This window comes from Eumetopias jubatus, unplaced genomic scaffold, assembly GCF_037043125.1.
Source record: "Eumetopias jubatus isolate StellerSeaLion01/CBP00866 unplaced genomic scaffold, mEumJub1_p1.0 scaffold_9, whole genome shotgun sequence".
NCBI lineage: Eukaryota > Metazoa > Chordata > Mammalia > Carnivora > Otariidae > Eumetopias > Eumetopias jubatus.
The window spans coordinates 128,422,704-128,435,806 of record NW_028274815.1 but is presented as its reverse complement, the minus strand read 5'-3'; the positions used below and the strand labels follow the sequence as shown (position 1 = coordinate 128,435,806).

The following is a 13,103-nucleotide window of genomic DNA, read 5'->3' as shown; positions in this document are numbered from 1 at the left end:
AGGTGTGAGCCTGCCATCAGGACACCTGGTTCTTCTTCTTTTTTTTAAGATTTTATTTATTTGACAGAGACACCAGCGAGAGAAGGAGCACAAGCAGGGGCAGTGGGAGAGAGAGAAGCAGGCTTCCCGCAGAGCAGGGAGCCCGATGCGGGGCTCGATCCCAGGACCCTGGGATCATGACCTGAGCCGAAGGCAGACGCTTAACGACTGAGCCACCCAGGAGCCCCAGGAGACCTGGTTCTGATCTGTGTTTTGTCACTAACCTTTTGCTTGACCTCAGATGAGTGCCTCTCATGCTCCCCGGTTTCCTCTGTGTAGTAGGAGCTCTCTGGAGATGGCAAACACACAGCCCTACTAGCCCCACCATTACCATAGCTGTGGCAGACATGACTAATCAATCATGTTGTGTCTGGGAGCCCTGGAGACACTTGGGCCCAATGAGCAGCTTCTGTGGTCCTCTGTGAGCGGCAAGCGGGAGTCACACAGTCCTGGGCTCAGGTTTGGCTCTGTTGACTTCTGGCTAGATGACTTCCTTTAGGTTACTCATCCTCTGGGCCTCAGTTTTTCTTATCTGTAGAATGGGACCAAAATACCCAGAAAGCTGATTGTGGGGTTCAAAATGAACTAATGATGGGACCGTGTGAGTCTCAGCACATGTTTGTTACATGAAAGAATGAGAGCACGTGGATCTTGTCCCAGGTGTGGAGTCGTGGGGACTCTCATCTGCTGCTGGTTGGAGTGTATGTGGGTGCGATCCTGTCACAGAGCTGTTTGGCCTTAACTAGTCAAGTTGAACATGTCTCTTAACATCTGGCCAACCATTCCACACCTGGTATACATCTGGAGAGACTTGCGTGCTTGTACCTCAGGAGATCTGGGTGTACATTTGGAGGATCTGGAGCACCTGGGCCCCACGGACCTGCTGCTCATTGTAGCATTGTTTATCGGAAGGACATTTGAAACAACCTAAACTTCTGCCTCATGATAGTGGGTGCAATACTTTTAAGTATTCAGCAACAAAGTGAACAACTTGAGATCTTAGTGTGGGTTGGGTGCCCAGAAGCAGATCCAGAGACTGATTCAGGGGGGAGGAGTTTCTTTGGGAGGAAGCACTGAGGGACTACCAATAGCCAAGTGAGGGATTGAGGTAGGGGGTGGAAGGGGGCCACGCAAGGTGTGTCGTCAAGCGGGTTGCCATTGTGGGCCCCTGGGGAGGTGGCCTGGGTCACGTGCCTCAGGCTTCTCATCTGTCTGCCTGGCCTGCCCTGCCCTGGGAGGGAGCCCCCAGGCTCCGAGATGGGGGGCCGGCAGCTGGAAGGGGTGCTGGCGTGCACCCCAGGGGTAAGGACTGAGGGACGTGGGTGGGGTCCGGGTGACAGGTGTTGCCAGGCGCGCATAACAACATGGATGAATGTGGAAGATGGGATGTCGAGTGAGAAAAGCAAGCTGCTGAAAGTGCATCATTTATAGAAATGTTGTAAACACGCAGAACAGTGTTCTTTATTGCTTATCCATTCACATGTGCATGGTAAGTGGGCACCATGTCCAGGACGGGGGCAGGGGTGCCTTGCGGGAGGGCAGGTGCATAGGTGGCTCCCCTCTTTCTGTGGTGATTCATTTCTTCTTGTTCTTCACTGAGGTTTGATGTTCACATGGTACATGGATAAAGTACACCCTGAGGAGGCTTTGCATATGCATTGGCCTGTGTAACCAGTGCTCAGATCAATAGAACATTTCCAGCACCTCCCAGGGCTCCCTTGTGCCCCTTCCCAGTCGGCACCTCCCCCAGATTTGATGAATTTCTTTTAGAGAATGGTTTAAAGCCAATTTGGGATAATGCTAGGATTTTCCAATGCTGAGTTTGTGGGTGTTGGTTGGATTTTTCTCTGTCCTTTTCTAAATCCTTCACGTATTCCATCATCATCATCATCACCAAAAGCAGAGGGGGGACTTGGGCAGGTGTGGGGGCAGGCAGCACCGACTGACAGAGATTGCGGGGCCAAAGCAGAGTCTCAGGCAGCCCTGGGAATCCTGAGAATGGCCTCATCTCTAAGGGAGGTTCCCAAGACAGAGCTGCTTTTGGCCGAGCGTTCCAGAGCTGTCAGGCTTGGACCGGCAGTCGCCCCCGAGGGTCATTCTAACCGCCTGCCTGCACGGAGGGTATTGGCACCGCCTGGAAAAGCCGGTCGTGCCTTGGGCCCAGAGCCCCTGCCTACCCATTCTTTCCGGGTCACGAGCTGCCCATTGGCCTGTTTGTGGCTGCTCTGTGGGTGGCCTGAGCCTGTCATTGTCCCAGCACAATAGTGGTGGCTTTGCTTGCTCGAAGAAACCAGGACAGGAAGCCCCGATCTAGGCCAGCACTCCCAGCTTCCTGCTGTCCCCAGCGGTGCTGGGCCAGTGGGCCTTTGTCTCTCTCCTGATCAGGAGGCTGGAGGCCGGCTTTCCCGGCAGTGCCACTGCCCTGCTGAGGCATCCTCTAGGAGCTCCTGTCCCCTGGCCCCGTGGCCCTTTAAAAGGCAAGGTCAGCAGGCTTCCAGCAGGCTCCTGCTGTGTGTCGGGCACATCCCATCCCTTCCTTTGATTGTTGAGGGCTTGCGGTATGCCAGGCACTACTGTAGGCCCTGGGGATGTAGCTGGGAAGAGAGGCAAGCCCCCTGCCCTCATGGAGCTTCCATTCACTTTATCCTGTTACATTCTTGAAAGGTAGGGCAGCAGTGCTATGATCCCCCTATTTGGGAATCTTAAACTGAGACTCAGAGAGGCTTATGCATTTTCCTGAGGTTATGCAGCAGGAAAGAGGAGGAACTCTGCTTTAAACACAAACTGTCAGTTTTTCCAAACCTGGCCTTTATCGTTGGATTGGGGTAAAGGTTTCATTCCAGCCATGCTCCCTCCTTATCTTGGCTGATGTAGATTGCCTAACCTCACTCTTTTCTTTTTTTTTTTTTAAGGTTTATTTATTTGACAGAGAGAGAGACACAGCAAGAGAGGGAACCCAAGCAGGGGGAGTGGGAGAGGGAGAAGCAGGCTTCCCGCAGAGCAGGGAGCCCGATGCGGGGCTCGACCCCAGGACCCTGGGATCATGACCTGAGCCGAAGGCAGATGCTTAACGACTGAGCCATCCGGGCTCCCCTAACCTCACTCTTTTCATCTGTCAAATGGACTTTTAATGGAAGATGGGAAGGTGGGGAGTGTATGAAGACAAGGAGGGCTTCCTGGAGGAGGTGACATTTGCGCTAAGGCCTGATAGATGAGAAGCAGCTGGCCCATGGCAGAGATGGGTAGAATACCCGGCTAGTAAGAGCAGCATGTGCAGAGGTCCTGAGGCAGGAATGTCTCCTGGCAGATGGAAGAAATAGAATGATGGTGGGGCTGAAGATTGTTGAGGTGTGGAGTGATGAAATACTGGAAGGTGTGGTGAGAGATTAACTAGGACAAGATTATGGGGGGCTTTATGGGCCGTGGAAGGATTCTTTGTTGTTGTTGTTTTGTTTCGTTTTTGTTTTTAAGCATAGTTGGAAGCCATGGAGAATTTTAAGCTGTGGATTGACAGGATCTGATTTACATATTTAATAGGATTCCTCTGGCTGTGTGTGGAGAAAGGACTTTGGGGGCAATGAGGGGGAACAGGGAGGAGGTGATTGCACCTTGGACTGGGGCAAGGGTGGCCATGGAGGTGGAGAGAAGAGGTTGGATTTTTTTTTTTTTTTTAAGATTTATTTATTTGAGAGAGACAGAGAGACAGAGAGGGTGCACACTCAAGCAGGGGGAAGGGCGGAGGGAGAGTGAGAATCTTCAGGCAGATTCCCCGCCCAGCGTGGAGCCTGATGCGGGGCTCAATCCCATGACCCATGAGATCATGACCTGAGCGGAAACCAAGAGTCGGATGCCCAACTCACTGAGCCACCCAGGCGCCCCCAAGGTTGGATTTTTAATACCTGTTAAAGGTGAAGCTGATAGAATTTGCTGATGGATAGAAGTCGGGTGCCAGAGAAAGAGGGGCATGGAGGGTGACTGGGACAACTGGGGGGTTTTGGCTGGAGCCCCCGGCAGGCAGCGGTGCCAGGTGGTGTGGGTTGGGGGGCGGGGAATCAGGAGCTAGGTTTTTGGATGCCCCTTGGCATCCAGGTGGAATATGTGGAGTCTTCAGGGGAGAAGTCCAGGCTGGGGACTTAAACATGGGCCGAGGGGACTGGTGGGGATGGCTGTGCCTGGCTCTATGTCCTTGACTTTCCTCCCCGTGACCCACTGCGTGAGGCACCAGTGCACCGCCTCCTAGGAGACCCGAGTCTGCGGCCGGCCGGCGCCCTGCGACAGCCCACTGACATCGCTTGGGTGATGGAAAGGGTCTGACAGCCGTCTGTGGAAGGCCAGCCTCCTTTTGGCCTGCCTGGCCCTGCTTTCCTCCACCCTGGGCTGTCCCCTCTGCCTCCCCGCCACTCGGAGATCTCCCCAGACAAGCATGGGCACAGGAGACACACTCTTAATTAACCAGCAGCCGGGCTCTGTGGCGGGGACAGTGTGTAGATCCCCATCGCTGTAATCAGCTGTGGCAGGGAGGGTGAGCGATGGGCCACCGCAGCTCCTCGCGGCTCTTTGGCCGTGACCGGCCTGAGAAGTCATTTTCACAGGGGATGTCCTAGAGCTGATGCCAGGTCAGCTCAGGTCCAGGTCCTCAAGTCGGGGCAGACCAGGCAGAGTTTGCTGTGTGGGACAGGCCTCAGTCTCCCTCGGGTGCGTCTCCCCCCGGCCACGTACTTGTCAGGAGATTTTCTGCTGCCTGCTCCGTCCCAGCCACACGAGGGTCAGGCCACCATCATTTGTCATTTCTCAGGGCGGCTGCACCCATCCATTCTGGTGCCCCTGCCGTCATGCTTGACCCCTAAAATCCAGTTCCTCACAAAACCCACCAATATCTGGCCAGTATTTAAAAACTGGGAGATTTTGCTTAAAAAAAAAAAAAAAAAACTTAATTTCTGGCTTCTGTTGAAAAAAATCCCAGAACATCTGGTGGTACTGGGCCGACCGGCTTCCCACCTGACCGCACTTGGAGGGGAGAAGCAGCCATCCCCCTTGGGATAGAAGCAGCCACCCCCCCTCCCTTCATCGTTGTCTGTCACATTGCAGAGGACAGAGATGACTTCTCTGTTCTGAGCCCCTGGGAAAAGTGGCGGGACAGCTGGGGTCCGTCCATGCGGCAGGATCCCGGGCCGCTGTGAAAAAGAATGAAGATGCTCCCCGTGAAGGAAAGGAAGGATCTCTAAACAGGATTAAGTGGGAAAAGCAGGTGCCGCATGTCCTGGGTATGCTGCTATTTTTGTGTGTGTAAAAAAGGGGAAGAATAAGAAGACGTGTGCGTGTGTGTATGTGTATATATATATCCCCGTTTGTCATTTTTGCATGAAGATTCTCTGGAAGGTTACCCAAGACACTAGTAGCTGTGGTTCGCCTGGGAGGTGGGGAGGGACTAGACACCCTGGGGCCCGGGGTGTAGGAGAGAGGCTTTTCGTATTTTTGACTCTATATTTTTGACTTTTGAACCGTTTGAATGTGTTATTATTTAGAAGTTAAAGTTTTGGAAAAGAGGGGGGAAGAAGGGAAATGAATTATGGCCTGGGAGAGACCTGTGGGTGAGGAAGCAGATGGGAGTGTCTTCCTGAGGGTAAGAAGGCTTTGCCATGTTCCCTGCACAGGGCCTGGGGTATAAGACATGCTCAGTAAACACTTGTTGACTGGATGGGGGTGAGGGGTATTCCAGTGTGTTTAATGCAGAAGCTAGGTAGGTTTTTCCTTATTCCCTGCCCACGTCCCTGGACCGTGGTGCCTCCCGTGTCCGTCCTAGGTGGCATTGGAACTTGTGGCCCTCCTTTTGGGCCATCCCTGGGAGATCGGAGGCCTGCATGTTCACCTCTCCTTGCTTCTCTTCCTCTAGGCATTCCTGCATCGCATCCGGCAGAACGTGGCAGACTCTGTGGAGAAGGGCCTCACCGAGGAGAACGTCAAGGTGTGGACTGCTGGCTAGCCCCTTTGCAGACTGTCCTTGCTCCTCCAGGGGCGAGGCTCCGAGGGCAGAGTGGGAGGCGCACCCACCCTGCTGGCCGCTGGCTTTGCCTTCCCGCAGCTTGCTCCCTGCAGCCCCTGGGGGCTCTGCGCTTGGCGGACGTCAGGAGGACTCAGCCAAGTCGAGGCTGTGTCTCCTTGCTCACCACGGCCTCCTGGCTTCCAGCCTTCTCTGTGCCAGGCCCCCTGGCGTGGAGCCAGTGGAAAATCCCTTCCCAAACGCCCCTGGGAGCCTTGGCACCTCCAGCTGCCCTCTCGGCAGCCCTGGCCTGTGCCCCTGCACTGGGCATTGAGTGTCGAGGCAGAGCAGTTGAGTAATTGGGTCTGGCCTTCGCCTTGGCTGTGGCTCTGGGGAGTTTCGGGAGGATGTCAATAGCCCCTCTGTGTGCGTGGCGGAGGCCCCTGCACTCCCTGGGCCTGGCTTTCTAGCGTGACCTCACTCTCTGGGAAGCTGCCTTTAGTTCTTGGGGCTCCGGGGTCCTGGTCCAAGGGGAGAGCGGGGGGCAGCGTGGGGTGGGAGTCAGAAGTGCCTGACTCGTATAGCACACGAAGGACTTGGTCCAACAGGACATTCTCCCCACGTGCCTTGGTCAGTCTGGACAGGAACCTTACAGTGGATAATCCTGAGTCTAGTTTTTTGGGTAAGAAAGCTAAGGCTTTAGATGTAAAGAGACCCGCTCAGGTCTCACTGCCTGGCTGGTCCCTGATAGCGCTGGGATTTAAGTATTTTATGCATGCATGTATTCTTCGTTCAGTAAATATTTACTGAGGACCTGCTGTTTATTTATTATGTGTATTTCTCACAATGTATTTCTTTGTTGCAATTTAAAAATTATTAGAATTTTGAATTGTAACATTATAGTTTTTAAAAAATTCCTTTTTTAATGAGCTAGGACTCCTTTTTTAATGAGTGAAGGGTGCATCCTAAGTGTCAAACGTGAAGCAGTTTCACATATGAACACAACCACAATGAAGACGGAGCATTTCCTGTCCCTGCGGGCTCCTCTGTGTTCCCCTCCCCGTAAATGCCCACTCCCCAAAGAAGAACCACTGATTAGTTTTGCCTGTATGTGAATTGTTTATAGAAGTGAGCTCTTTCACATCTGGTGCCTTTTGCTCACTGATATGTGTGTGAGATTTGCCCATGTTGTTATGTGTGGCTATGATTCAGTCTCTTTAATTGCTGGGTCGTAATCCGTAGTACGAATGTCCCATAATTTACCATCCATTCTCTTGTTGACGGATATTTGAGTTATTTCCAATTCTGGGCTTTTATATATGCCCCTAAGAATGTATATATACATTCTTTTTTTTAATGCTTTTTTATTGTTATGTTAATCACTGTACATTACATCATTCGTTTTTGATGTAGTGTTCCATGATTCATTGTTTGTGCATAACACCCAGTGCTCCACGCAGAATGTGCCCTCTTTAAAACCCATCACCAGGCTAACCCATCCCCCCACCCCCCTCCCCTCTAGAACCGTCAGTTTGTTTTTCAGGGTCCATCCTCTCTCATGGTTCGTCTCCCCCTCCGACTACTCCCCTTCAAGGAATGTATATATACCTTCTTGTATATGCCTTTTGGTGGACACAGGATCTCATTTCTTTTGGGAGACAGATATTTATTTTGAAATTTTGCAGCTGTCCGTTGAAGGAGGTATGACGGTAGATCTATCCTATCTGTCTTTAACAGAAGCCGATTTAACCATGTGAACTGGAAAGGGTGAGAGAGAAACAGAACCAGATAGTGCGGGTGGTTCTTCCAGCCACCACCCTGACAAGTGTCCCCCAGGGCGAGGCAGAGGTGGAAGACACTCCCGGCTCTTTCACAGAGCAGCCTATGAAGAAGGGTCTCCACCCCTCTGCCTTCCCTGCCCACCCTCAGGCCATCTCCCTCTGCTGACTCATTCCAAAGGTCTGTGGGGTTGCTCTTCATTCCTTGAGGTCTTCGCCTCAGATGTCACTTTCTCAGAGTGACCATCCCTGGCCCTCTACCTGGCCCTGGGATTCCCTTCCTGTTTTACTTTTGTCTTTAGTGCTTCTGGCCCCCCAGAACATTCTGTTCCGGTCTTTGTTGTCTGTCCCCATCCATTAGAATGTCACCTCCGTGGAGGCATGCACTTGTTTGTTCCCTGCTGTATCCCCCTGGGCCTCTAACTGTGCCTGGCACACAGCAGGTGCTCAGTCAGTATTTGCTGAAGGAATGAACGAGATAGAAACCCTAGAGGGAACCAGAAACCTGTATAACACTGGGTTACCCCTGCTGCGAGCCCCAGCGGGATGGGTCCAGGGAGGGACTCCATTGTATTGTGTTCTAGTTTTTGAACCATGCGGGTACCTTCTTCAAAATTAAATTAAAAAAATGCACCTCTTTTTTAAAAAAGAAGGAGAAAAGAATTTATGCAGTTCAAAAGGACCTTAAGTAAGTAAATGAAAGTCTTCCTAGTTCTCTTTCCCAGAGATCCCTGCAGTTACCAGCTTGACTCTACATTCACGTAGTCTCTGCTTTTAGCCTAGAGAGGACTGGACTTTTTTTTTTTTTAATTTCAATTTCAATTTATTTTTTTAAAAGATTTTATTTACTTGTGGGGGGCAGAGAGCATGAACTGAAGCGGGGGCAGAGGGAGAGGGAGAAGCAGACTTCCCAGTGAGCAGGGAGCCTGATGCTGGGCTCGATCCCAGGGCCCTGAGATCATGACCTGAGCCGAAGGCAGATGCTTAACCGACTGAGCCACCCAGGCGCCCCCATCCTTTTTTTTTTTGTAAACACAAATGGGCCCATGCTGGAATCTTGCTTGGCACCATGATTTTTTCCCCCTCACTTAATAATGTATATTCAGGATCATTCCTGGATTCCATATCCATATATACAGAGCTGTAGATTCTTTTTATAGGCTGCATAGTATTTCGGCATGTAGAATTTATTTAATTATAACTAGTCCAGTTTATTTAACTATTTGATGACTCCCCTTTTGGACATTTGCCTTTTTCCCCAGTTTTTTTGCTTTTGCAAATAAGGCTGTCGTATGCCCTCGTCTATCCACCAGGCTCTTCACCTTGGCATTATTAACACTTTGGGCTAGATAATTCTTTGCTGTGGGGGCTGTCTGTGTATTGTAGGGTGTTTAATAGCATCCCTAGCCTCTACCTAGGAGATGCTGGTAGCATCCTTCCCCACCATTTGTGATGACCACAGATGTCCCTAGACACTGGCAGACATCCCTTAGGGGACACAATTGTCCCTGTTTGGAGACCACTGATTGACAGGCTGAATTCTAAAATGTAGAATTGCTGGGTCAGATTGTATATGCATTTCAAACTGTAGATTCATATGGGGAAAAGGGCACTCATATTATATATTGTGCAAGTTTACACAGCGTATTTTGGACATCTTTCCCTACCATATTGTCTTCTGCCACATCATTTAATAGGTGCGTGGAAGTACCCTCGTTGTTTTCAAGATCAGCCTTATGATTGGACATGCTGGTTGTCTAGCCATGATGAAAACTGTGATGAATGTCTTAATATAAAATTCTCTGCCTGCTGAGTGTGAACTTCAGTTCTGCTGCTTCCTGGACTATGTGGCCTTGAGGATGTTAATTTACTTTGGGTCCCTGCTCTTCATCTATAAATGGGGAATGACAGTAGTCTCTACCTCATGGGGTTACAGTGAGCATTAGGTGCCATAAGTGCACGTAAAGTTCTTAGCACAGGATTAGGCATTAATCCCGTGTAATAAACATTGGCCATATTTTGTTTCAGCATTACTTTTATCAGGGGGAAACTGGCTCCAGTGATCAGAGTGCCTGTTGCATCATTATATCCTCATCCGCGCTGGGGGTTATGTTTTTTGTTTTGTTTTGTTTTGTTTTGTTTTTGCTTGATTTTGCTCTCCCCCTATGCCTTGATTAATGTGATCCTTGGGCCTCCCTTTTCCCCATAGGTCCTGTTCTCGAACATCGAAGACATCTTGGAAGTTCATAAGGACTTCTTGGCAGCCTTGGAGTACTGTTTACATCCTGAGCCTCAGTCTCAGCATGAACTTGGGAATGTTTTCTTAAAATTCGTGAGTACAATCCCCCAGCCCCTGTCGGAGGCTGTGGCTTTGGGGAAGTGGGCTTCTTCCCCAGCTTCCCCAGGCAGGCCTGTCTGGGACATGGAGTGGCAGGTGGCAGGCAGGCCCAGCCTTTGCCCCCAAGAGCAATGGGAAGCAATGCAGGCCCAGCAGATTTGTGGTATTTTTAGTGGGCTCTCCCTCCCCTTAGTGCCATGGAGAGTGTGGCTCCCTTTTCCTCAGGGCTCCTTGCTGAATGCCTGTGCCCTGGGGTTCCCCAGACCTCCTTGTCTGGCAGGGCCCTCCTGCCGCAGAGTGACCAACAGGGGCAGCCAGTGCCAAGAGGGTGGCCTTGGGTCAGACAGACCTGGGGGTGAGTCCCAGTTTGGCCAGCCCCTCACCCATGGGGGTGTCTTAGGGTCCCACTTCAGCTGCTGCTCAGAGAGGCTGAGGCTTTTCATAATAGCTTCTGTCTTCCTGCAGGATTGCCAAGTTGCTTGGAACAGTGAGGGGATGGCTGAGGAAGGAAGGGAGATGTGGGCCCCCTAAAACCCAGCCACTGACTACTGAGTTGATCACAAACTGGCACAAACGTTCTCTTTGTGCTGGGCACTGTTCAAAGTGCTTTACATATTTTCATTCATTAAAACTTCAGAACAGGGCGCCTGGGTGGCTCAGATGGTTAAGCATCTGCCTTCGGCTGAGGTCATGATCCCAGGGTCCTGGGATCGAGTCCCGCATCAGGCTCCCTGCTCGGAAGGGGGCCTGCTTCTCCCTCTCCCTCTGCTGCTCCCCCTGCTTGTGCTCTTTCGCTCTCTCTGTCAAATAAATAAATAAAATCTATAAAAAAAAACAAAACAAAAATCTCCAGAACAGCCTTCAACAGTGTGTACTATGATTGTTCTCACTTTGGAAGTAGGGGAACTGAGACCCAGAGAGGGTGAGTCCTAATGCAAGATTACACAGCCAGTGAGAGTTAGAGCCACTGTAATCTGGCCCCAGGGCTTCTGTTTTTCACCATCTTAGATGATAAGTCTCCTGAAATACGCATTAAACACCTACTGTGTGCCAGGCACTGTACTTGGCCCTGACGATGCTGCCCTGTATAGGACGGGTTTGTTCCTGCTGCCCTGAGGCTCATAGTCTGGAGAAATGGAGGAGGCCATTTCAGATGGTGACATGGGCTGTGCAGAATATAAAATACAGATGTGGCAAGCAGTGACTCTGCTCGAGGATGTTTGAAATTGGGAAGTCAGGGACAGGGCTGCTAGAGTGAGCGAACAAGAGCACCCAGGTCATCTGAGTACATTTGGTAAATGACAGATAATTTTTTAGCGTAAGTATGTCTCATGCACTATTTGGGACGGACTTATACTAAGAAATGATTTGTTGTTCATCTGAAAGTTTGAACTCAACTTGGTGTCGTGTTTTATCTGGCAACCCTGGTCAGGGCAGGCCTCTGGACCGTGGTGAGATGGGATGATCTTGGGGAGCGACATTCCAGAGGGAGAGACGAGCAAGGGCAGTGGCGCCAGACTGGGAACAGGCATGTACCTGGGAGGAAGGCAGGCAGCGCCGTGGGGCCGGAGCCGAGTGAGTGACGGAGGGTGTGCAGGGACGCCATGGGGGCAGATGCCACAGGGATCTTATTCTAAGAGTTGTAGGTTTTTAGCAGGGAGGTCATATGGTCTGCATATCCCGAGCTGTGTGAATAGGCGGACGATAAGTTGGGGAAACCCTTGCAAAAGTGAGACCTGGAGCTCATGCTCCCATCCACGCCGGAGATGTCTACGTGGCTAGCTCCGTCCCTTCTCTCAGTCTCGATGTTTTGGGTGTGAAGTGAGTGGTTTGGAGCAGATGGCCTCTGTGGAGCATGTGTTGCCCCCTGGGTAGCTGTGGACAACAGCCGTCACCTCTGACAATCCTGGAGCCCTCCCTGGGGGTTCGCCCCTCTTCCCCAGCTGTCCCCAGTGGGCACCTGCGTACTTCTCCCGCTTCGCAGCCCAAACCCACAGCCACACGTTCCCCACCCACCACATCTGTGTGTGCACAACTGCTTGTCCGTTTCTTCTTGGCACAGCAATCAAAGCCCCATGTGGGGCCCCTAGGAGGAAATTGAACGCTTGGGCTCTTAGCTGGCAAAAGCAGCACTTCCATGTCTGCAGGGTCCCAGGCCTGGGACACAGCGGGGATTGGGCTCAATGAAAGGACAGGGGGGTGACGGAGCTGGGCATGGTTTTGAGGAGGGGGCGTTGCCATTTGCTAAATTTAACCTCTTCAAGCCTCAAGACTTTGGTCCCCTGCCCTTTTCGCAAGCTGAAGGAGAGGAGGACATTGCAGAGCACTCCTGAGAAGGGGCTTGGGATGAGGAATGACAAACCTGCAGCGATCTTATCACTCACTTACTTCCCTCTCCTGCAGCCATGGCAGACATTGCTAATCAGTCACAGCATTCTGCCTCTGGGCTCCCCAGGGGGAGCTCCAGAATTCTTCTCACCAGTGTTCCAGCCAGTGCTCCTCATCGATTGGGGTCGGCATGTGAGAATAAACAGATTTGTCTCTGCTTTCTGGCCCAACCTCTTCATTGTACAGATGGAGATGGACAGGGAGACCCTGTCACCTCACCAGGCTTGGGTCCAACTTTTCATTGTCTTCCCCCTTTCAGAGTGTGCATTTATTAGGACTGTCTTCATTGCAAGTGACAAAACCACCAATTCAAATAGGCTTAAACAAAGAAACAAAAGACTTTATGACTCATTCAAATGAAATATTCCAGTGAGTGGGCTTTAGGCATAGCTGGATCCAGGGCCCCATATGTGTTTGCAGGACTTGGTCTGTATCTTTGGGCTCTAATTTCCTGTGTTGGCTTCATTCTTGAGGGGTGGGGGGGTGTATGCCTCACAGCGTGGCAGAGGTGGCCCCTCAGCAGTTTCAGGCCGACACTCTCCCAGCTTGCAGTGACAGTTCAAAGGGAGCTTCTGTTCAC

General features: G+C 51.4%; 1 protein-coding gene across 2 annotated transcripts in view; it reads left to right on the top strand.

Annotated features, from left to right (window-relative positions):
• The window catches only part of PREX1 (phosphatidylinositol-3,4,5-trisphosphate dependent Rac exchange factor 1), a 177,450-nt gene that overhangs the window by 68,863 nt on the left and 95,484 nt on the right, over nucleotides 1–13,103 (top strand). For both annotated transcript variants that reach the window (XM_028125219.2, XM_028125220.2), the window contains exons 2-3: nucleotides 5,933–6,004; nucleotides 10,007–10,129. In XM_028125219.2, the coding sequence (XP_027981020.2) occupies nucleotides 5,933–6,004; nucleotides 10,007–10,129 (195 nt within the window). The remainder of the gene's footprint in view (nucleotides 1–5,932; nucleotides 6,005–10,006; nucleotides 10,130–13,103) is intronic.